The 25791-nt window shown below is 36.6% G+C and overlaps 1 protein-coding gene across 5 annotated transcripts in view; it reads left to right on the top strand.

Annotated features, from left to right (window-relative positions):
• The window catches only part of LOC110454514 (solute carrier organic anion transporter family member 5A1-like), a 55982-nt gene extending 31040 nt beyond the window's left edge, over positions 1 to 24942 (top strand). For 4 of the 5 annotated variants that reach the window (XM_021504049.1, XM_021504051.1, XM_021504052.1 and 1 more), the window contains exons 2-12: positions 4772 to 5804; positions 6812 to 7129; positions 7703 to 7759; positions 11454 to 11618; positions 12248 to 12328; positions 13643 to 13769; positions 14821 to 15001; positions 16631 to 16883; positions 17947 to 18075; positions 19186 to 19286; positions 20552 to 24942. In XM_021504049.1, the coding sequence (XP_021359724.1) occupies positions 4994 to 5804; positions 6812 to 7129; positions 7703 to 7759; positions 11454 to 11618; positions 12248 to 12328; positions 13643 to 13769; positions 14821 to 15001; positions 16631 to 16883; positions 17947 to 18075; positions 19186 to 19286; positions 20552 to 20899 (2571 nt within the window). In that variant the 5' untranslated portion in view covers positions 4772 to 4993 and the 3' untranslated portion in view covers positions 20900 to 24942. The remainder of the gene's footprint in view (positions 1 to 4771; positions 5805 to 6811; positions 7130 to 7702; positions 7760 to 11453; positions 11619 to 12247; positions 12329 to 13642; positions 13770 to 14820; positions 15002 to 16630; positions 16884 to 17946; positions 18076 to 19185; positions 19287 to 20551) is intronic. The other variant, XM_021504053.1, reaches the window with a different exon arrangement.
• Positions 24943 to 25791: the final 849 nt, after the last annotated feature.

The raw sequence follows: 25791 nt of genomic DNA, 5'->3' as shown, positions 1-25791 counted from the left end.
CTGTCACTGTGCAAAGCAATTTATACTATATACATGTATACTTAAGAGTTATAGAGAACTTCTACTGTTATACATACAAATGTTATGCACCAGGACATTTTTTGCCAAGTCAAATTTTTGCCCTAAGTTGACGGTAAAATCCATTTTCGACCAATATCAATTTCACCCTCACATTTAATTACTACTTATATTATGTTGTTTACTAATGTTCAACCTCATTACGGAGGGTAAAAAAAGCAAAATTCAACTGGTGCGAAAAAGTCCCAGTATACAGTAATTAAATGATGTGTTTGAGAAATTAAAGGGTACTAACACAGGGGCATGGATCGCTTTACTTGTAATATAAAAAAATAGGAAAAATAGGGGTCTCCTATACTAATATATATTAGCATAGGAGACCCCTATTTTTTTATATTACAAGTAAAGCGATCCATGCCCCTGTGTGCTAGCTGTCTATGGCCAGATCGCGATCAAAGTACTTTATTGTAGCTATAGCTAATTTACATTATGCTAGCTGTCTATAATGGCCAGATCGATGTACTTTATTGTAGCTAATTTACATTGTTTGCTAGCTGTCTATGTCCAGATTGAAGTACTTTATTGTGGCTAATTTACTACATTGTATGCTAGCTAGCTGTCTATGGCCAGATCAAAGTACTTTATTGTAGCTAATTTACATAGTATGCTAGCCGTCTATGGCTACTGAAGTACTGTATAATATCTAATACATTGTATATATATGCATCTGGCTGTTTTTGGCTAGGGAAGTACTATATTGTAGCTAATACGTTGTTTATATGCTAGCCGTCTTATAATGGCTACTGAAGTACTGTATTGTAGCTGATGCATTGTATATATGCTAGCCGTCTATGGCTACTGAAATACTGTATTGTAGCTGATATATTGTATATATGCTAGCCGTCTATGGCTACTGAAATACTGTATTGTAGCTGATATATTGTATATATGCTAGCCGTCTATGGCTACTGAAGTACTGTATTGTAGCTGATACCTTGTATATATGCTAGCCGTCTATGGCTTAGCTGTATCACTGTACTGTAGCTAATACATTGTATGCTAAATATTAAACTATATATAGCTAAATGTCTGTGGCATAGCAGAATTGTAGCTAAAACTGTATATGCTAGCTATATATAAAGCTAGCCGTCCATGGCTACTGAAGTTCTTTATGTTGTATACATTGTATTATTATCTCCTGTTTGATCTGCAAAATTCCATTCACTGCACCTTATTATACTGTACTCATAACTGTGTTTGTTTTTGTGAAGAGCGTGGGCGATGTTGAGGTGTAATAGGGATTTGTATCCGTGTAGTCGGCCCGCCACCGGTATGTGAAAGAGCAGTTGTTGTTAGGATGCTGTAACCTTTCTGAACTGGAGGCATTGCTTGGTTATCGTACTTGTCATAATAACGATGAAGAGGCAGCCTGTCGGTCTCGGCTACCGTCACTCCTCCTTCACTATTGAGGAATGAGACCACTGATCATCAGATGATTTCCTGTGTCGGAGGTTATAATATTCAAAATTTAGGACAAGTTGAAAAAAGACATCAAATGTAGCTGTGTACATGTGATTCTCACCTATTTAAAATTTGCAATATTGAGATTTTGTATTTCTGTACACTTCCTGACAATAAACTACCAATAACAAAGCCTTGATTTGATGCTAGATTTTATCTCCTAAAATAATAACTTCCTACTTTACACACAGGAAACATTTTCTTCTGGTTATATATATTATATAGGTTATATTGAGACTCCATTGCGCATCATTAAGATTTGTTACAAAGCTTTGGCTGTGAACAGTGATAGTGTTGAACTGATTCTGGGACACTGTTTGAGTAACCTATTAGTCATTCAACTTCTTGCTCTATTGCCAACCCGTTCATTATAGCTTATATATTCCTGTACTATATCATCCATGGTGGAACTATTTTACAATCAATGATGAATGCTGATGTGTTTGACTATTAAGGGTCCATGCTAGCTGGTGGTATTGACAGTTGTCTCCCATGACGATCCTCGGTACACATACCTTCATACTGTACCTGCAGTGTATTAGAGTTATCTCCCTTCAGAATTCATGGTACTTGACACACTTTAGCTGTAGTCTGTACCAGAGTTATCTCCTTTCAGGATTCATGGTTCTTGACACACTTTACCTGTAGTCTGTACCAGAGTTATCTCCCTTTATTGTTCATGCTACCTGACACACCATTCCTGTAGTCTGTACCAGAGTTATCTCCCTTAAGGGTTCATGCTACATGACACACTATACCTGTAGTCTGTACCAGAGTTATCTCCCTTAAGTATTCATGCTACCTGACACACTATACCTATATAGTCTGTACAAGAGTTATATCCCTGAAGTGTTCATGCTACCTGACACCATATACATGTAGTCTGTACCAGGGTTATCTCTCTTAAGTGTACATGCTACCTGACACACTATACCTATATAGTCTGCACTAGAGTTATCTCCCTTAATTGTTCATGCTACCTGACACACTATACCTGTAGTCTCTACCAAATGTATCTCACTTAAGGATTTTATGCTACTTGACACTATACTGAACTTGTAGTCTGACTAGAGTTATCTCCCTAAAAGAATCAATTCTTTCTAGAGTTATCTCCCTTAAGAATCCATGCTAATTATAGAACACATTTTACCTGTGACTTAAATGAATACCATCTTTCTATGATGTAGAATCATTCACACAAAATGTTGATATTGTAGAATTTTTTTAACCCCAAAAATATCTCAAAAGATGGCCTATAAATTCCCATAATATACCCAACTACTAAACAATGTATGACATGTAGCATCTCAGAGTTACCTTGTGATAAAGCCAGGACACCAGGGAGAACATATTAACACATAGACATAAGGGAGACAACTTCACTGAAATTTGTGGAGGACCAGTGAGACAGGCCAATTAACTATTTCATCACTGTAGACCATAATGGACTCATCCATATCAATGCTTCGTAGAGTCTACAAAAGTTACATAGGGGTGATAGGGGTTAAGTGGGAGGGGGAGGGGAACTGGCATGTACCACAGGAGCTTATACAAGCATATTGATGTTTTCATTGTTGTAGTGCTAAGCTATAGGATGTCGGGTTCTTTGAATTCATGCAAGCACAATATCTGGGGTTAGCTTTTCTACAACTCAAAGTTACGTTCTACTTAAAATGAAACATTTTGTTCATAATTAACATCACATTTTTACCAAATATCTTCATCATTTATCATTGTATTCCAAAGGGGTTGAGTTCGCTTACATAAACCTAGTTGAAGCTGTCGTTTTGCTGAAGTTGCTGAACTAACCAGACCTGGTCTAGTGTATTAAAGCTGTACTGGCCCTCTGCCATCTACATAGGTACATTGGGTTTATATACATACAAGGCTGCTGACTTCTGATTGGGGCACACACAGGGGGCATTTAACTGATGGGTTTATTTACAAACTTCTGAAGGGGGCACACAATGGGGGTATTTAACTGCTGGGTTTTATATATATATATATATATATATATACAGACTACAGATTGGGGCATTAAAAGGGTACATTTCACTGCTTGGTTAATATACAGACTTCTGATGGAGGGACACAAAGGGGGTATTTAACTGCTAGGTTTATATATAAATATACAGACTTCTGATGAAGGGACACTAAGGGGGGCATTTAACTGCTGGGTTTATATACAGACTTGTGATGGGAGACACACAAAGGGGGCATTTAACTGCTAGGTTTATATATATATAGAGACTTCTGATGGAGGGACACAAAGGGGGCATTTAACTGCTAGGTTTATATATACAGACTTCTGATGGAGGGACACAAAGGGAGCATTTAACTGCTTTGTTTATATAAAGACTTCTGATGGAGGGACACGCAGGGGGCATTTAACTGCTTTGTTTATATACAGACTTCTGATGGAGGGACACAAAGGGGGCATTTAACTGCTTTGTTTATATACAGACTTCTGATGGAAGGACACAAAGGGGGCATTTAATTGCTGGGTTTATTTACAGACTTGTGATGGGAGACACACAAAGGGGGTTTTATTCACTGGAATGATCGACTCATGGTCCTGACAAAGTGTTCTTATTTTTTGGGTCGATCAGAATTCCAATATGGCTGACAAGGCCGCCGTTTTGAAAAACTATTTCAAACTTAAAGTGAAGTTCTACTTGGCCAATTAAACTGAAACTTGGTAGGAATGATTGACTCATGGTCCTGACAAAGCTACAGCCGCCATTTTGAAAAAGGCAATTTCAAACTTAAAGTCAAGTTATAATGGGCTGATTAAATTGAAACTTTGTTGGAATGATCGACTCATGGTCCTGACGAAGAGTTGTTATTTTTCGGGTCGATCAGAAATCCAATTTAACTGCCACGGCCGCCATTTTGAAAATAACTATTTCAAACTTAAACCAAGTTCTAATAGGCCGATTTAACTGAAACTCAATCTAGGAATAATCAGCTCAAAGTCCTGACAAACTTAAGTTAACGTTCACGTTATACTTAACTATTTTTTACTCAAATTGGTACATACTTCAACAACAAAAATAAATACTGTAGGACTCAGGTGACCGTTAACGCCCATGGGCCTCTTGTTTACAATAGACATGGCTTGACTTCGGATAATGCATCATAATGAAGTCACATTTAATAGATATGGCCTTTGAATAGATTTTTGTTAATGACATATATACATTAACTGGATTAATTTGTTTACATTTTGTAGGTTACGAAACGTCGCTTGGGACACTCCTCCGCAACAGTCTGAATGGGTCCTAATGAAGTAGCTTGTGGAGGTCAAGAAATGAGGCCCTAGCCATGTCTCTAAGGTTAACGAGTACAAACAAAACATTGACTAATTATATATATAATTACTCCCCTTCATCATAATAGCCAAGGACAGTGATTTGGTAAACATCTTGTAACGTCCAAATCACTTGAGATCAAAATGGCTGCAGAACGACCTAAATTGACGGAGCTTGCTGATTGGTCCAATATACATGTGATCAGCGAGAATGTTGAGACGCCTGGAAGTCAGAGTATCGGGCAGCAGTCGTCTGTGAGCGGGTACTCTGTGAGCAGTCGCTGTCAGTTCCTTAAGGGCAAGACGGAGAAAGACGCGTATGTAGAGGCAAAGGAACAGACCATGAGGGAGGACAAAGAACGCGGAGACCCTGAAGACCAGGAGTGCGGACTCGGACGGTGTCGGCCGTCCTGTCTTCAGTACTTTACCAACATCAAGTCGTTTGTAGTGTGTATGAGCCTACTATTGGCTACCTCCGGCACCATGTCCACGGGTTACTTCAACAGCGTCATCACGACAATAGAAAAACGATTCGAAATCGGGAGTTCTGTCTCCGGTCTTATAGCAGCCTCTTACGAGTTCGGGTCTCTAGTGACGGTCATCTTTATCAGCTATCTGGGTGGACGTCGTCATATTCCGCGGTGGATCGGTTACGGGGTTATATTCATGGGGTTTGGTGCATTGTTGATCGTGTTGCCCCATATTCTGGCGGAGAAATACACCGTCAACCAAGGCATCATGTCTAACGAAACGGACGAGAACATCTGTAAAGTGGACGACAAGAGTGGTGCGTTCGGGGACAAATGTATCAGTGAGGGATCCGGTAACGTGGGCAGTGTACTTATCCTCATCTTCGCACAGGTGCTGATCGGGACTGGTGGCACGCCTATCCTCACGCTCGGCACAACATACGTAGACGACCACGTATCAAAGGATAAAGCACCTGTCTACTTAGGTACGTGTATGATTGAGGAATATTCCAAATTATTTCGAGTATAATTGAAGAATATTCCAAATTATTTTGCGAGTTATACTGAAAATGCTAAAAAGCTGTTTGCAGTTTGCATGAATCCGCCAAGGGCTTGATGAACATAAGTACACATTTTCTATATGATTAGCTCATTCACCCCTGAAGACACATTTGAACTCTTCCAGTTCAAAGGTTGGAATAGTTCATTATGAAATTTCAGGGGTGAATGAGTTAATATCAATTTAGGAATAGCAAAAACAAGAATATAATTCATTAAAAACAGATGCTGTTTAAATATCGGATGTTATATCGTAGTCTTTGTATAAGGAACTAGAGATATATTGTAACATAAAAACTAGTCTGAGAAACTAATTAAAAGTTAATGAATTTGTAAGTCACTCTTTTTGTAACTGCAACTTTTTTGATAAAAAGTTGGTAATATAATATGATAATATAACATGGTAATATAATATGATAATATAACATGGTAATATAATATGATAATATAATGTGCCAACAAGCTACACAGACTACAAGTTCCATTGTCTCTGTTTGTCACACTACAAATTAACACGTCACAACTCGTAAATATATCTCTTTTTTTATAAGTTGCATAATACAAACAAACTCCAAGTAACATCGTTTCTTGAGGAACTAGAGGTATTAAATTTTGTTACTTGTAGTTATCATGTGAACCGGAACTATAGTAACATTGTAACTATGAGTCTATATATAGGAACTAGGCTTAAACTTGTTTACTTGTAGTTTGTATAAAGGAATTAGATATGTATACATTGCAACTCTAAATTAGAGACATTTGTGAAGTGTTAATTTGTGTGTGTGAAAAACAATAAAAAACGTGGAATTTTTATTCTGTGAAGGATATATACCAGTCATTAACTATGTTACTTATTGTTTTATATTAGGAACTAAAAACATATAATACATTGCAACTAGTAGTTTGATGAAAGATTTGTCTTTCCCTGTTTCAGCCTTCATCTATGCGTCAGGAGTGTTGGGGCCTGTCCTAGGGTACGCCCTCGGGGCGCTGCTGTTACAGTACTACGTCGACATGTTTATCTACGAGGTTGACATTTTGCCTGGCGACCCGCAGTGGATCGGCGCATGGTGGGGAGGGTTCATTATCTGTGGGGGGATATTCTTTACCTTGTCAATTCCGTTCATGGCCTTTCCCAAGGTCCTGGTGAAGGAGAAGCGTAAATTACTGGAACTCAAAGCCAAAGAGGATCTGCTGAGCCAAGATGATCTGCAGTCTCGACACAGTGATGACTACGGCAAAACCATCAAAGGTAAACATATACACCTGCTGTACGGTAGTAAATCATTGAAGGTTTATTCAGGTTACTATGTAAGAAATAATTGGACCATTATTTATTCATTCAGTTTACACCATTTGAGGAAAAATAACTGAATGAAATGCCAAGTACTCAAATTGAAATTCTTAATTGATCTTTACACTATGGAATTTTATCAAAGATAAAAAAAAAGCGTAGCAATAAAAAGTCTCACCTATTGCGTCCTCTGCCAATATATCTTTTCTCGGGTCGATAAATCCATTGATAGTGGAAAATGTTAATGTTAATTAGAAAAAAATCAATATTAAATGAAATATTTAAAGACCTCAGACATTATGTTTTAGTGCTAATGTCTGAACAATTCTACTATATTTTAGATGTTTTTCTAAATTTACATGCTTTTAACAAATAGCAAGAAAATTGTTGATTTTAACTTAAACAAATAATAATTTCTTCAAGTAAGGGACTTACTTACCATGATGGCACTGTCTAATTTTTCAAATCTAAGGGAAGTAACTCTTGCATCTAATGATAAGGTAACATTTTGTAAATTGTCTTGATTTTCAGAAAGTAATAATCACCAGTATGAGTATATTGGTAAAGGGGCCGCGTATGAGGTAAAACGTAAGGACGATATTTCTTCACTAATATGCATTTCTCACTGGTTGAATGTCTGGTGCACGCGTTTTGGTGGGGTAGTTCATCTTCATTATCTCAATAGTTTCTAAAGTATAAAAAAATCAGGGTGAAAAATTGAGTAGTCAATATCATCATGCAAAATAGAAGATTTGATAAGTTGACATATTTGGAAGTTTTAACTTCCATTGTTAGAACCTAGAAATTGTGTGTAGCAACATGATCCATTTATACTGTTATTTTAACTCGTTTACCCCTGAAATTTCATGAGGGACTATACCAACCTTTTGAATTGGAACAGTTCATTTGTGTCTTCAGGGGTGAATAAGTCAAAACAGTCAATATGTGTAAATGCACACTTACTTACTATGGAAAAACATAAGTGCATTCCCCAAAACAGATGGGCCGTTTTCGTTTAAACGGTCAAACCGGTCGGACCACTGTTGTTCGTTTATTAAATAAGGTCGGACCTAGTAATCTGATGCTGCTTTCAGGCGAGCCTTGAGAAAGCCTTACAAGGCCTGCATACACATTTGCAGGTCCGCCAGGTTTTATATCCAAAATTGTTACATTTATAAACGGTCAAACCGGTTGTTCCGCATAAACGAACAGGCCCTTAGTGTACACAGCTGGCTATCATTGGGTCAAGGGGAGACAAATCTTGTAACACTGCACGCTGAGAGTCATGCATATGTCACACAACGACCAAAGAGCACTCACATGTGGACATTGATGTGAATCATATACAAGCTCAAATGATTATGCAATCAACAATCATAGCTTGGTAACATAAGGTTAAAATAATTACCATATCTCATCTTACAAAGCTGTCTGCTGCAATAAGGGTGTCTCAGGGATTTGAAAATATAATGTAAATAATTTATCTTGCCACCTTGCAGCAGGAGGCACGGTAGTCTAGTGGTAATACGCCGGTCTCGTGACCGAAGGGTTGTGGGTTCGAGTCACGGCACGGCACTGTGTTGTATCTTTGAGCAAGATACTTTACTCTGTTTGTTCCAGTCTACTCAGCTGTAAATGAGTATGTGGTTGAATTGGGCAGTGCTAGAATTGTAGAGTGCTAGCTGTGAGCGCCGAAATTGCAGCACTGGCTGTATGCTCCCCAGGGATTTGAGAAAGATATTGGCTGGTTGCAAAGGCCCTATAACCACGGATAATAATTTGTGAACTTCTTTGAGACGACCTACCAACTAGGTTGAGATAAAGCGGTATATAAGAACCTCGAATTATTAATTACAATCTGTGTTATTATTTGATTTAATAAACTCTAGGTTTGTGTTTTTTGTCGGTTTCATAATTTCATGAAGTTGTCCTGTAGGTATTGTTAGTCGAACAATATCCCCCCAAAAAAATGGTGCTATGCACAATTATACAAGTTCATATTTAATGATAACAAAACGGCAGTGGGTATAAGCATGAAGCCAAGCTCTAATTTAAACCCGAGACTTTCTAGTATACATACATATCAAAAGACTGATAAAAAAGACGTGATATAAAATTCCAAAGATAAAAGAGCGGTGTAAATGTGTGGGTTACATATACAGAAATTTACACATGTAATCATTCATTTGTTTAGATAATTTTGTTATCGTTAGTAGAACATGTATGTGTGAGGGTAATTAAGGTATTTGGATAATCAATATTATGAAAAGTTCTTTTTTACATAACAAATGAAATTGTATTGGTTGTGTAAAAAAAGAACTTTTCCTAATCCATATACTTACCGACCTGAAGAAAATGTTTAAAAATAGGATAATCAATATGTGCTCAGGAAGTATATGATTACAGCATTAGGCATATATATATCCTTCCTTGTAAATTTCCCACACATGTAAAATTCACACAGCATATCAGCAGTGGTAATGGTCATAAGACATTTTAGTCATACATTTAATACCAAATATACTATAATTGACATTTTACTGGTGTATACATTGTATATTGGGATGCTTGCTTACAATAGTTATCTCCCCTTGGGACGTCCCATGGACCAGGTCTTAACATATTGATAATCTATATATAAATATTTATCACGTACTAAAAACTGATATCATGTACTGTAATGGCGTGGAGAGGTGATACATTTGTATACATGTACATTATATATATATAATCTTATATGTCTCACTATATATTTGGTATTGTAAAAGGGAGCTCATCCTCGGTACTCCAGGGGTAACACTCACTTCCGCTCTCTGTACTCCTGGAATACCTCATAGCAAGATTGAAGGCACACAGCTAGCTATTTGATATGTCTCTGGTGAAAAAACAGGACAAATCGCAGGCGGATACCTATCCTTTGAAGATTACAACGGAGCTACACCCGACCTCAAAGCCAGTAAATTTTAATATTATGCGACCATGATGTTCAAAAGATGTACAAGAAAAGACCAAACTAGTCTTCTTGTCTCAAGCACAAGTTGACACACACTGAGCCTTCAATTTTGCTATGACATATTCAAGGGGTGCAGAAATTTAAAGAGAAAGTGAGCTTTACCCCTGGAGTATCGTGAGCGTTGATGAATACCTTATACTGTTTTTTATCTATGTATACATTTGACATATACCAATGTACACCATGTATAACGAAATTTGTATGTAGATATTATAGGGAGAGGTGTAGCATATGTGGATGGAAAGTTAAATCAAGCAAATAACAATACATGCTATTAATTGAACTAAATTCATGTATACATGTATGTAATCATGTATCATACACCATTTGGTAAAGTTTGTGAATAATGCAATATTTCTAAATTTAAGAGATGTTTCTTGCAGAAGGAAGTTTTGATAAGCATTTCCTGTTCTGATATTGAGTCAGTTAGATTCAATGTCATCTGCATTGACCTTGTGACATCTACATTGACCTAGTGACCTCAACATTGACCTGGTGACCTCCACATTGACCTTGTGACCTCCACATTGACATTGTGACCTCTACATTGACCTAGTGACCTCTGCATTGACATAGTGACCTCATTATTGACCTTGTGACCTCTACATTGATCCCAATGCATGATATACCATGCTTAAAACCATTTCTGTTGTGATGTTTCCAATAAACATCTTTTCTTAATGACGTCATATTCATATTTAAAGTTGCGAAACTACGTATAGATTTAATTGATGAGCGACATGCTAATCTGGAAGTTGAAAGTATTTGCAATTGGCAAGCAGGTACATGGAAATAATTATTTGTGCACGCTTTCAACCAATGAAATCACTCAGCTGGATTGTGGTGCACAGGCCTAGGGCACACTCCCTCACAATTCACCTGTGGGCTTATATTTAAATCATGTAATATTCTACTTAATATGTTGAATAAATGTTTTTTAAGGAAAAGACATTTAGTATTTAGTAGTATAAGTTGATATAATAAACTTTTTGACTTGATAACACTTTCTTTCTTTACCATTATCTATTGGAAATCTGTGGGTAGCATTTTGATAAGGGGAGATAATCCACCAAATTCTGTCTATGTATCGTTATGTAATTTATTGTGTTTGGCAGACATTCCACGCTCTGTCCTTAACTTGCTGACCAACAAGATCTACCTTTATGACTTGATAACACTTTCTTTAGCTAATATCTATTGGAAATCTTAGTAGCATTTTGATAAGGGGAGATAATCCATGTATTGTTACATTTTTGTTTTATTTGACAGACATTCCACGCTCCATCCTTAACCTACTGACCAACAAGATCTACCTTATAACGTGCCTGGGGATCTGCTGTGAGATATCTATTGTCAGCGGGTTTGTTGTATTCCTTCCCAAATACCTGGAGACTCAGTTCGGGACATCTAAATCTGTCGCTAATTTATTTACAGGTAAGTATACATAAAACTCGGTAAACAAGTAAGGAACATCCAAATTTTTGGCTTATAAAGTTAGTGCAGTCATTTTTTTTCATTTTTTTTTTGTAAAAAGTTTCCTACAGGCCTTGAAAAGCGTTCTAATAAAAATGGGGTTTTAAAAAGACCTAAAATTGTGGAAAAGGCCCCATAAGCCCCTAAATTTAACAAAAATATCTCGAAAGAACCATACGGTACCTTAAATTTGACGTTTTGATGGGTTTGTGGTGTTATTCCCATGAGAAAGAATGGGGTGGGGGATGCAGGCCTCCCATTCTTTCTATATGATATATATAATTCCTATGTATTTTTTATTAATCTATTCATAACAGAGACACAGTTTGAGACTGTTTTCTGATGAATGGTATTTTAACCCTTTCACCACCGTAGACCATTATGGACTCATCCATATCACTGCATGGTAGAGTCTACTAAAGTAACAAAGGGGTGAAAGGGTTAAGAAAACTGATCAGACATACCAAATTAATGATGATACCATGCAGAATTAGTTATTGCCATGAATCAAGTTATTTATTGTGATGGTATATATATGTTGTACTGTTGAGTGTGTTGTAATGGTAATTAAGTATGTTGTTATTTTGTAGGAGGTATCGGTATACCTGGAGCCGTGGTAGGCATTCTAGTAGGCGGCTTCATCCTCAAACGGTTCCAGTTACGACCAAAAGGTAAGTCACAACTCAAACAGTGTAAGTAGACAATAGTTTACTCAAACGGTTCCAGTTACGACCAAAAGGTAAGTCACAACTCAAACAGTGTAAGTAGACAATAGTATACTCAAACGGTTCCAGTTACGACCAAAAGGTAAGTCACAACTCGAACAGTGTAAGTAAGTAGACAATTCCGTCTTTTCGTATTGCAGAGTTATCTGCTCTTGCGAGCAGGTATTGATTGTTACGTCATTAGTTTGTGCGAGAAAATTACGTCGTTTTCTCAAAAAGTTATGACGTTACTCTCACGGGCAAATGACGTAACAATCAATTCCTGCTCACAAGAGCAGATAACTCTGCAATACGAAAAGTGAACAGTATACTCAAACGTTTCCAGTTACGACCAAAAGATAGGTCACAACTCGTACAAGTGTAAGTGACCGATTGGTTATGTAACTGGACATTTATGTATTCAGATGTTTCCTATCAGTAGGTCTCAAACTGCATTGTATAAGTTAATAAACGACTTTATACTCGAACATTTTCAGTTGCAACCAAATTTCAAGGAAGGTCTTACCTCATGAAAGAAGGATTTCTCTGTAGCCCACAGGTGGTTTAAGCATAGAAATCAATTTTGAGATATAAAAAAAAAATATATCTCAATGTGAATTTAGTACGACTGTGACTTCTTGCTTTAAAATTGAAATGATTAATATAAGTCAATTTACTCTTAATCAACAAATTATTTTACTCTGTATCGGTATATAAAATGTTCCTGGGTGATCGCACGCATCGTGAGGTGTGATTGTAGGTGGGCAGTCTACAGCACTTCAACATGAATGAAATATAAATTTTGTTAATTTTTGTCTCGCCACAACGAAATGTGAGACTTGCTTTTCCGGCGACGGCGTCAACATTAAGTTTTTGTGTTTAAGTTAGTGTCTCTGAAAGTATAAATGTTACTCCAATCAAACTTGGACCATATATGCATCTTAGGTAGTATGTCCCAATCCATGCATCAAATGCTGGATGCGGCCTGCAGCATCTCCATCAACATTAAGTTTTTGCGTTGAAGTTAGTTTCTCTAAAAGTGTAAATGCTACTCCAATCAAACTTGGACCATAGATGCATGGTAGGTAGTACATCTCAACCCATGCATCAAATGCTGGATGCGGCCTACCTTTCATGGTCCGTTGACTTTGTCATCATCTCCATCAGCATTAAGTTTTTGTGTTTAAGTTGGTCTCTGATGTGTGTATTGATGGTCAAAGCGGGGCATAGGCGAGACATATCATTATCCGAATGGCTTGTTGATATCTGATATTTTTACAGGTGCAGTCCAGCTTGCCCTTGTGTTGGATATCTTGGCCTTTATAGGGTTCATATCATTCTTCGTCCTTGGCTGTGAAAACCTGAAGATTGCTGGCGCCACCTATCCCTACAGTGCTTACTACAATAGGTAAGTTCCCAGCGCCACCTATCCCTACAGTACTTACTACAATAGGTAAGTTCCCAGTGCCACCTATCTCTACAGTGCTTACTACAATAGGTAAGTTCCCAGCACCACCAATCCCTACAGTGCTTACTACAATAGGTAAGTTCCCAGCACCACCTATCCCTACAGTGCTTACTACAATAGGTAAGTTCCCAAACTCTGTCTGGTAAAGTGTGTCCTCGTTTGGTATAATCTAGAAACGTTTGTCCTTGCTCTAACTATCTAGGAAGTACTAGTAGTTAAAAAAATTAATCTTGAAATAAAATGGCAATAGCTTATTAAATGAAGTCTTTCCCACTTCAGATAATTTTCATAGAACTCTTACTATGAATGTGTTTCAATATAAGATTCTGAACCTTAACTATTTTCTTTAAAGAAAAATATCTTTGATAACTTTTAACTTGTTTCCTTGTAGTGATTTATGTTGTGGGGGTTAAATTAGCATTTATACCTTAGAAAAAATGATGTTAGAAAACGGTCAGGTTGAGAATGTCTTCTTTGGAAACTGCCTTTATTGTAGACCATGAAAGCTATATCAATGTTACAAGGTTTGTTTTCTAAGGAGACGATAATTATGGTACAATGTACTCCATAAAAAATAACTATCATATTGTAAGAAGTTTACACATATATAAATGTGTTAACACGACGTGTAATAAATATATGTAACATATGTGTGTTATTTGTAATAAATATATGTTACGTATGTGTGTTACGTGAAATAAATGTGTGTTACATGAAATAAATATATGTCACTTAATAGATCTGTGTTACGTGAAACAAATGTATGTTACGTGAACCAAATGTATGTTATGTGAAGCAGATGTATGTTATGTGAAGCAGATGTATGTTATGTGAAACAAATGTATGTTATGTGAAACAAATGTATGTTATGTGAAGCAAATGTATGTTATGTGAAACAAATGTATGTTATGTGAAGCAAATGTGTGTTATGTGAAACAAATGTGTGTTACGTGAAAATATATGTGTTACATGAAATACATGTGTGTTGTAGCTCGGAGATGGAGCAGATAAACGTAGAGACTAACCTGACGTCGTCGTGTAACATGGACTGTGCCTGTTCTAATAACGACCTAGAGCCGATCTGTGGGATCAACGGCATCACATACTTCTCCCCGTGTCACGCGGGCTGTACACGATTTTACAGCTACATCACTCCGGAGGAAAAACTTATGGTTAGTACTTCATTCCAACAGTGATATAGGCTCAATCATATGCTGTGGTTCATGCAGAAGTAAAAACTCTGAAACCGACCAAGACCTTTCATTTTTTTAGTTTAGTTTAGAGCATCAGGCTTTTAATTCATAAGCTATTTTGTTGCCAGTTCGAGTTATCCTGTGCATGCGTTGATAAATTTTTGACAATTTTCCTGACAATAACAACATCAAACTCCACATTTTTGACAATATTAAAATCAAACTCGCACATATTCACTTCTGTAATCTCTGACATTTCTTGTCTTGTAAATTTCTACAAATGCCACAGTTTGTTTACTTATTTTCCCTCATAGAGGAGGTTTATGAGGGGATTTTTTTTGTGCACAAATTCAGTCTTTGTCATTTCAGTGGAACTTATTTTTCTTACAGATTTTCTTCGAACTTCCTATATTTTGGCCTATATAAAGGGCCGCTGTGGCCAAGGGGTTAATGTGTTCTGCTACCACTAGCCCTCCACCACTGTGTCTCGGGTTCGAGACCTACATGGGACAATCGCCAGGTACTGGCTGTAGGTTAGGTGGTTTTTCTCTGGGAACTCCGACTTTCCTCCACCTCCAAAACCTGGCACGTCCTTAAATGACCATAGCTGTTAATAGGATGTAATTCACAAACAAACCAAACTAAAACTATATTTGTAGTGTGAGGACTCCTTGACCTAGGTGGGTTTTTTTCAGGTGTGAAAGGTCACTTATTATTTTTGAATATGACAATTTGGTGAGACTTTGCAATAAGCTGCATTTCTCTTCCAAACAATGTACTACAAGCTCATCCCAGAGTCATCAGTCTTTGTATACAGTTTGTTACTTCTCGAGGAGTACTACACCATAGTGTAACATGTAGGTCACTGTGACCTATATATATCCGCTTCACTGGGCTTGACTTTGATTAGATTTCACATTTAACTTCATTTCCCTTGAAATGAGAGTGGAAGTGTACATCGGTTTTTACAAACATTTCTTCTACTTTTTACAGAATCTCACAAGATGTGTTTGTGTCTTATTCTGAAATTAATTTCTGAAATATGTTTTCATTAGATCAGGTTAAGAATAAGAAAGTTTATTAACCTTTAGTAGACTCTACCATGCATTGATCTGGATGAGTCCATTATGGTCTACAGTGGTGAAAGGGTTAACTTCAGCAGTGTGCTAAACCTGAACGTGATGAAGTTTCAGTATTTCTCTCTAGTGTTTAAACCCTTCAGCCACTGTAGACCATAATGGACTCATCTAGAGTTACATAGGGGTGAAAGAGTTAGTTAGTGTAATTGTTTCTACAATTTATTCTTTGTATGTAGCCAAACCTTGATTCTTTACATTATTAAATCTATATAATATAATATCAGAGTTTTGCTTTACACACAAACAATGTACATTGCTACACATTTAATACATACATTGTTTGTGTAAAGTAAAACTTTGATATAACATGTTTCCAAACTGATGAATCTTATTGAAGATATTGTACATTTATATCTGAAATTGCACTGAATTGAAAATGAGGACTTCTTGAATTTATGAAGTTTTTGAAATTTGGGTCAGATGAGTGCAAATATGATGTGTCTTTAATACTGTTATTTTTGTTTTTCAGAATTTTAGTGGCTGTTCCTGTATAATGGATAACATCAGCATATCTCCAGAGGTGATCATGTCGCCTGTCGCCACTAAGGGCCCCTGTAAATCTACCTGCCAGAACCTCTTCCCCTTCCTCATCCTCCTGGTAGGCGTCACCTTCACAGTGGCTGGTACACAGATGCCTCTCCTCATGGTTACTCTCAGGTCGGTCCACGAAGAGGAGAGATGTTTTGCACTGGGCATGCAGTTTGTAATCTTGAGATTGTTTGGTAAGCACTGTTCGTATCTAGTGTATAATTGTTATATGTTGCATATTTGGAGCTACAAGGCTTATTGATACATCCTAAACTAGGTTCCAGATTCTCAACATATGTGCATTTATAACCCCTCGCCCCAAAAAAACAAAATCCACCTATTGAAGGGGTTATATAATATAGTAATCACATTGTGTCCGTCCTTGTATGTATCCGTCTTGAAAAGATTGCATGCACAATATCTCACGAACTTCTGAACACATATAGTTTGTATTTACACCACAGTATAGTAGATGATAAGAGGGTCAAATATCACACTTTCTGGGTTTTCTCCAATTTCCTCCCACACTAAGACCCCCCACACGCTAACATCCAGGTCAACAAAGAGTGATTAATATAAGTTGTAATAACTTGTTTCATAATTGTTGTAAAATAAAATAAGTTTTTATTTATAATCACACTTTGCCATTTTTGATGGAGGCACAGTAGTCTAGTGGTAGGACACCGGGCTCATGACCGAAGGGTTGCGGGTTTGAGACACAGCACAGCACTGTGTTGTATCATTGCGCGAGATACTTACCCTGCTTGTTCCAGTCTACTCAGCTGTATATGAGAGTGTTAGTGAGCGTAACCCATGGGGTATCCAGGATGTTATGTAACTGGCAGGGGTGCAGAGAGTGTTAGTGAGCTTAACCCATGGGGTATCCAGGATGTTAAGTAACTGGCAGGGGTGCAGAGAGTGTTAGTGAGCTTAACCCATGGGGTATCCAGGATGTTAAGTAACTGGCAGGGGTGCAGAGAGTGTTAGTGAGCTTAACCCATGGGGTATCCAGGATGTTAAGTAACTGGCAGGGGTGCAGAGAGTGTTAGTGAGCTTAACCCATGGGGTATCCAGGATGTTAAGTAACTGGCAGGGATGCTGAGAGTGTTAGTGAGCGTAACTCATGGGGTGTAGAGGATTTCATGTAACTGGCTCAGAGAATTATGTTTAGATATTAATACTCTATAACAAGAAACATTCGTGGGTATTTTAATTTACTATCTATACATTTCCAGTCATGTTTTACTTATGTTACAGCCTATATCCCCTCGCCCATCATGTTTGGTAATACAATAGACACAGCGTGCTTGCTGTGGAAGGAAAGGTGCGGGCACCATGGCTCCTGTCTCGTTTACGACATCGTCCAGTTTAGATACAAATATGTCGGTAAGTGTTATATATCTCCAACAGCAAGGTCACGATTTTGATTTAAAAATAAAGTAAAAATTGTCTCATCCCAAAACTGATGAACTTTATCCTACGCCAGTAGATAAATCTGCCCTGAAAAAAAAAAAAAGGAAATAAACTGTAGCAAAAATTTCCTGGTATACAGTACTCAAGGTGAATTGACATTAAAAGACGTATTACATACAGGATCATATAGCACAACCAGTGAAGTGTTTATGTCTGATGTTTAGATGACTAGTACAAAATGTTCTCTGTCACTTTCTTAATCAGACAAATAATGAGTTTAGTTAAGTGTATGTGAACTGAGGTGTTAATTACAAGATGGCAATTGACCCTTTCACCTCTATGTAACTTTAGTAGACTCTACCATGCATTGACCTTGATGAGTCTATTATGGTCTACAGTGGTGAATTTAAGGTTAAAATCTACAACTTGATTCTGCTATGCTATACCTAAGTGTATGAGTAATTAAAGTACAGAATGATGATCAAATTGTTTCATCCATGCTTATGGAAAGGATATGCTAAGGACATACAAGAGATAATCAAGAATTGGTCCAGAAATAACATTCTCTCACCCAGGACAGGTGTATCCACACTTCACCCTAGCACTGGTGACTACAAAATTCTGAATTTCCTTGTATTATGGTAATATTTTTATTGTAATTTACTTTATATTGTCTGTTGTTAAGTTAAATTCAGGAGGGACGGCTAAAATTACGGATGGCCAGTTATATTCAGTATTGGTTGTTTTAAATTCAGCATATATGATTGAGACAAGGGATTCCCCTTTTAATAACAATAGTATGACATCACATCAACAATACAATGACATCATGTCAACAATCCATCAACGTCGCGTCAACCCGGTATATGATACACAATGGGTGTAAAAGAGAAAAAGAATAATTTACCCTTAAGGTGAAATTGGGAATCTCAACCCTCGGGATGAGATTTCTCGGCAAAGCCTCCTGTTTGACAACTTAAGAATCTTCCCCCTCGGGATAAGATTCCGCTATTTAACTTCCAAGGGAGTGAGGAGATTCTATTATGTTACCGGTTTCCTTGTCATATTTGTTTTTCATTACAGGCATATCAGCTGGGCTGAAACTGCTGGGTGCTACCTTGTTTTTAATTGTGTGGTTTTTGATAAAGAAGCGAAATGAACAGGATTTGCAAAATACTCTCTCGGTAAGTACAAGTTGTTTTTATAATATCAATACATTGCTACTAAATACTATCATTTAATAGTTGCTTGATCACCTATTCCCCACTATTTCTGCCTTGGTAAGGGGTAATGAAAAGTTCTTTTTACACAACCAATGATATTTCTTATGCGACGTTTCGATGACTAGTACGGTATGTACACTGTCACTTTCGTCCGACAAATGACTAGTGATGAGTATGCAAACAAAGGTGTAAAATGTGTAAACGAGTTGTTCATAAAGTCGATGTCGATTTGGCTATGCTGTAAGCCTATGTACAATAGTTGTTATATATGTACCGAAGTGAATTGATTCAGCTACGCTTTCTTTAATACTTGGTCATAGATGTGCGAGAGTCTTTGAGCCCCCTCATCTCGATTTAGAACTGGCCCACTGTAGCGTATCCAGATGGCTTCCTTTATCTGCCGCTTGAGCAGATTGCTCTCTCTTTCCTATACTTTGGAGTTATCCCAGTCCCAGCCCTTGGTAGGGGGTAATGTTAACTATAAAGGAATTTCACATTTTTTGGTGTATTTGTTGTTTCAGTGGGAAATTATTCAAACTTGATTATATGGAATTCCTATCATATAATTGCAGTTTATCTTTTCTCCCATTAGGGGATAAATTTTACTTCATTGCAGTATTATTTTATCATTTTTCTTCCTAATATCATTTTGTAAAAGCCACATGTACAGGCATAAAAACATTTTTTATTATATGTACTTTTATTCTATGTAACATTGCAAAAACAAGTAACAATTATTTTTTAACTCAGGTGACTGTTAAGGCTCATAGACCTCTTGTTTTGAGACTGATTGAAAAAAAAATGAAAAAAAATTGTGATTGTCTGGCAGCCGTCTTGGATTTTGATAGTTTAATTTTGATACAATATTTCTGAAGAAGTAAATGACAGCCTACCTTTGAAAGGACAGTATCAGCAATCTATATGAAGTGTTAATCAAAAGTTACCACACAATTCATTTACTTTTAACAAGACTTATCAAGAAAAAAGAAAATATCAAACTTGCATAGAACTAATGAAGGTCTGACATTGGTGGGCACCCAAGATCCTTTATCGATGTCTTATATCGATGTTACTCATTTAGATTATCATTTTGTTATTTTTCACACAAACTAGGAAATGTATTTCAATGTTTACTGTCGTCCTCAAGCATTTGGCCTGGGTAGCAGCTGTTTTATATTAAGTTACAGTGCAAAAAAAAAAAATGACAATTTTAATCTATTTTTCAGGTTGGTGAAATGATGAGTTCTGTAAACTCCATAAACAAGATGGATATGGATTACGACCAGAGATCAAAACACCGCCGAACGTCCAGTCAAAGTAGTAATGACAACGACCACCGTCGGACTTCCAGCCTGAAGAGGAGTAGTCATGACAACATCCATCGGGGTGGGCACCGCCGTACTCATAGTCAAACGTCCAGTCGCTGTGAGAACGGCCTGCCTACACACACACAGGTCACAGTGGACCACTGTAGCAATGTCTACACACACGACCACAATCACTATAGCGACAGTGACTCGGATGCGCCAGAGTCAAGCTTCACATTAACCAGGCCATTTGAGTCAACTGTATGATTGTAATTGATGGAAAGTTTCCTGCAGAGTGTGTTTTGTTGAGTGACGTGTCCAGAGTGAAGTGTATCTACACTAACTGTGCTCTTAAAAATATATGTAAATATTTGTTGTGGAAATTGGATGTTTTTTTGTTGCAAGTGTTGTGTATATAAGTATAAGTTTATAAATATGGCATCGTCTTGCATGTGGGAGAATTAGCGTGTGTAAATATGTTAATTTATATGGTGTTTTTGCCACATGAGAAATTTTGTGCATGTGAACCTATACAATGTGTTCAATAATATTGCCACACCGATATTGAGCTATATAAGTCAGTTTATAACATGATCGTACTTAACAGGAAAACAAATTGTGATATTTGAGTTTATTTGAATTGAGATGATGTATATATATATAAATGATTAATGTTTCATATGCGATTTGTTCTATGTACGGATGATTACTTACAGTCGTGAAACAGATATAATAATTTTTGCATGTGACTTTTCATTGGGATATCAAATCATTGATTGTTTTCTGGCAAATCTGATTGAACTCATTCAACCCTGAAATGTCATAATGAACTATTCCAGCCTTTGAGTTGGAAAAGTTCAAATTTGTCTTCGGGGAAGAATGAGTTAATTGGAATATTTTGCAGCACTTTCTGCCTCATTCTTTACATAAAAAGCTGAAATTGTCATATTGAGATCTTCATTTGAGATGTTGTCTAATCATTCGTACCTTTGGCATGTAACATGCCGTTAGAAGGGAGGTGTCAGCACATCATTATTTTATGAAAAAGGAAATGATGGCGATATTCTATTTAGTTTTGCTGAGATTTACAACAAAATATTAATAAGATGAAAACAAATTTTAACTCATTCCCCCTGAAATTGTATTATGAACTATTCCAACCTTTGAATTGAAATAGTTCAAATGTGTCTTCAGGGGTGAATGAGTTTTTCCCCTAACTTATGTCTGCATATCAAGTTTAAAATTAAAATATTTATTGATTTGTTGATTTATGATACATTTAAATATTATCAAAATATATCAAGTTTACGATCTGAGCAATGAATGTGTATTTATACAAGACTATCAACCCAAGTCATATCACTAGACTAACTACGCTGATGTTTTTAGAGTTTTGTAGAATTGAGTAGCAGTTTACATTCTGATATTATCTTGCCAAAACTGATCTATTCACAGGTAAATTGTTAACGCTAATAATTACTGCTGTTTAAATCTGTTAAACCCTCTCATGTTACAGTACAATCACATTTTGAATTGTTCGTAATTTATCGGATGTTCTTTGGTTATATTATAAGCATCTTCCATTATCTTTGTTTCTAATGTAAAATTTACAAAGAAAATATAGGAAATTTCGTTTATTATTTACTGTGAAATCACTCAATTTTGTGGGTTTTTTTTTTTCAATTTCGTTGATTTCATTGGAACTCTTCATTCAGGAATTCATAGGTCCACGAAGTAATTACAAGGTTGACTGGCAGATATTCCCCGTTTGAGTGGGTACTCGTAACCCACAAATTCACGTACCAACGAAGTGGTGATTTTTAGGGAAACCAACAAAATTTGGGACCCAAAAATATATTTGATTTCACAGTATATTCTTTGGCATCGTCACTAACGTATTTACTTATAAGACAAATAACATGTTGGTTATCGTTTGAAGATAAATTCTAGTGATGTTACACGTGTGAGGGTTGTTCATAGGTCCTCTTCCATGTTTCGACATAGCTGGGTTCCTGTAATTCACAGATGTAGACAATGTTTGGAACCTATCAACATTGGGTTGGCTATGTTTGGAACCAATTAATAGGTTGGAGATGTTTGGAAACAATTAACAGGTTGGCTGTGTTTGGAACCAATGAAGATTTGGTTGGCCGTGTTTGGACGACACCATCAACAGTGGGTTGGTGGTGTTTGGATGACACCATCAACATTTGGTTGGCCGTGTTTGGACGACACCATCAACAGTGGGTTGGCCGTGTTTGGACGACACCATCAACAGTGGGTTGGTGGTGCTTGGAAGTGCATGATGGTGTTAGGAGTCGTCAGCACAGGGTGGGCAGAGTGTTTGGATCGCATTATCAACGGGTTCCCAATGTTTGGACTTGATCAGCATAGGGTTGCCCATGATTGGTGTCTGTGGCGGTGTTGGTAGTCGATCAGCAACAAGTTCGCAATGTCACCATTGACTGTAGTTTATTTCTGGGGTCTCCCTCGTGATCACAGTCCTGTTATTATCGGGGCGGTGTTTATTCAGCCTGTCGGACAATGTGGCTTTATACAAATTGTAGAATTGAACTAAATTGATATTACTATTGAGATGAGAATTGTTTACAGTACTAGTTTAAATAACATATTTATGAGATGGTTCTAGTCAGCTTGGTGCCATATTATTGTGTGGGATAAATCACATAATTTATCTGCTTTCAAACTGTTAACATAAAGGTGCTTGTTTAAAAAATGTCAGTAAGATTAATAGTGTAGAAGACTTCATTGAGAAATTTTATAATATAATTTGTTCCCGTTACAATTGTAGTAGATTTAGGCCTAAGTTGTATCTCCTGTTCTTCGTGGATATTCAACAGAATACTCAGTGATTTTTCAATAGAATCTCACATTCTATATCTTGTTTTGATTGACTCGGTGAGTTATTTTACTATCCAATTCAATGCAGTAAAAAAAAGTGCAAAAATCAGTTTCCCTTAAGTGTGACATTCTGTATGAGAATCTAGGCCTGCGAACCTTCAGATTTATTGTTCGGGAGAAATTGCATGACAAAACCTTATAAGATGTCTAAGAATTACTTCTGTAGCGAAACTGGACTGGGAGTATATACATTCAGACTGTCCACCTAGAGTTTGGAGTGTCCCGGGACGGGATACACCTATAATATAACTGTTCTTTAAAACAAAGAGTGTAAATCTATTTTTAATTGTCCCTTCTTCATAGTGTTTGTTTAATATTTTTTTTATTTTTTTTATTCAGCATTATTTATAATCTAATTTGTCTGGTCTTTGTATAGATGTTTTTCTTTCATCTTGAGTCAATCTTGCCAAAAAATATTATGGTGCTTGATTTGAACAGTGCTTCTTATATTTAATGGATATTCATTTTCGAAATTGATTTGTTGAAACAAAAATTGAATAATTTGAAGGAAGAACACTGAGTACTAATTGTACATTGTAGTCTGGAATTTTTATATTAAAATCAAAATGTAATTCACGCAAAAAATACTATTAGGGATAGTCTCACTTTAATGCCAAAACACTTCACAACAAAATATACTGATTTACCTGTTGGTACTCCACAAGAAAATATACTGATTTACTTGTTGCTACGCTCAGTTAGATTGTTGGAGTAATGTCTTGATCAAATATAGTCCAGGTGCTCATAATGTTATTTCTAGTCTAGCTGTTGGTTTCAGCATTGACACTTTTTGTCTAAGAAGTTTATTAACCATTTCACCACTGTAGACCATAATGGACTCACCCAGATCAATGTATGGTAGAGTCTACTAAAGTTACATAAGGGTGAAAGGGCTAAGAACCAGGTGCTTTGTTATGCTTAGATATCTGCAGAGGATCTATCAAAATACTACTACTAATTGTGTTCATTGTTTTTTACGCTGCCAAAACATTTCTCTAAAACTGTTGTTTCAGGTAACCATTATATGACTGGTATTCCTCATATGTATACCAAGTAAAAAAACAAACCATGAAGGCTATTCCATTATAACATCCATCCTACTCTCGCAATCCAAATTTCATAAGGGTACCAATTTTAAAATTTGAAGTATAATTTTCATTTGATAGGATTTAACTGGATATTAGTGGACGCAGGCATAGCTGCCTCGATGCCCACATCAATATAGTTTGAAATACATTGTGGTAAACATAAAATAAGCCTATATATAAGGCGCTGTATCCAGAATTCGTCCAAGTTTTTCTCAAAGTTCATTTGTTCAGTTGATTGGTATTCCAACTTTGTGTATTGCAGAGTTATCTTCTCTTGTGAGCAGGTATTGATTGTTACGTCATTGGTTTGTGTGAGAAAATTACATTTTTTTTTTTTTTAAATTGATGACGTTACTCTCACAAACAAATGATGTAACAATCAATACCTGCTCACAAGAGAAGATAACTCTGCAATACGCGAAGACAAATATAGGCAGGCTGAGAATGACAGGAAAGGAAAAAAACATATACAGAATTGTTATCAAGGTTAATCAATGTTCCAGTCTTTCATTAATTTAACTCATCCCCCCCCCCCCCCCCCCCCCCTTACATTTATAAACTGGACTTACCCAGTCTTTGATTTGGTAAGGTTCAAATGTGACCTTAGGGGTGAATGGGTTAAATATATATATTGTTGTTGTGAGAGTGTGTATTTGTTCTGGCTCTAGAATTGTAAGAATGAGTTTATAAATCCAAGACACCTTACGTGCTTCTATTTTAAAGTCAATAAGTTTTGTGGAGTTGTCTCGTTAGTAAATTAGTCCATGACTAATTAATTTATTCCATAACAGGCTATGTCTCTGTTGAATTATTCAGCGAAATCCCTTCTGTATGTCTACATACTGTTCTACATTTTCTAGCATGATACTTTACTGTAAGGGGCAAAAGCTAAGCTATTAATTAGTGCAACTGAATAGCCTTGCTACATCAAAGGTCTTTTGGGGCATTATTGGTAATTTTGGGCCTCATAAAATTAAAAACAGATAATCACTTTGAGTTTATGTACAAGTTTCTGTTATAAACATCATATTGATTAATTGGGGCTATGTTTCTTTGGTGCAGATTTTCTTCAATGGCAAGCCTAGATGCCCTTCCATAGCAACAAAATTGTGTTGCTATGCAGAACTACACAAATTAGTCTTTTTTTTT

Source organism: Mizuhopecten yessoensis, unplaced genomic scaffold (genome assembly GCF_002113885.1).
Source record: "Mizuhopecten yessoensis strain PY_sf001 unplaced genomic scaffold, ASM211388v2 scaffold7903, whole genome shotgun sequence".
NCBI classification, from domain to species: domain Eukaryota; kingdom Metazoa; phylum Mollusca; class Bivalvia; order Pectinida; family Pectinidae; genus Mizuhopecten; species Mizuhopecten yessoensis.
Note: the sequence above shows the minus strand (reverse complement) of the source record. Positions and strands in the feature narration are given on the sequence as shown.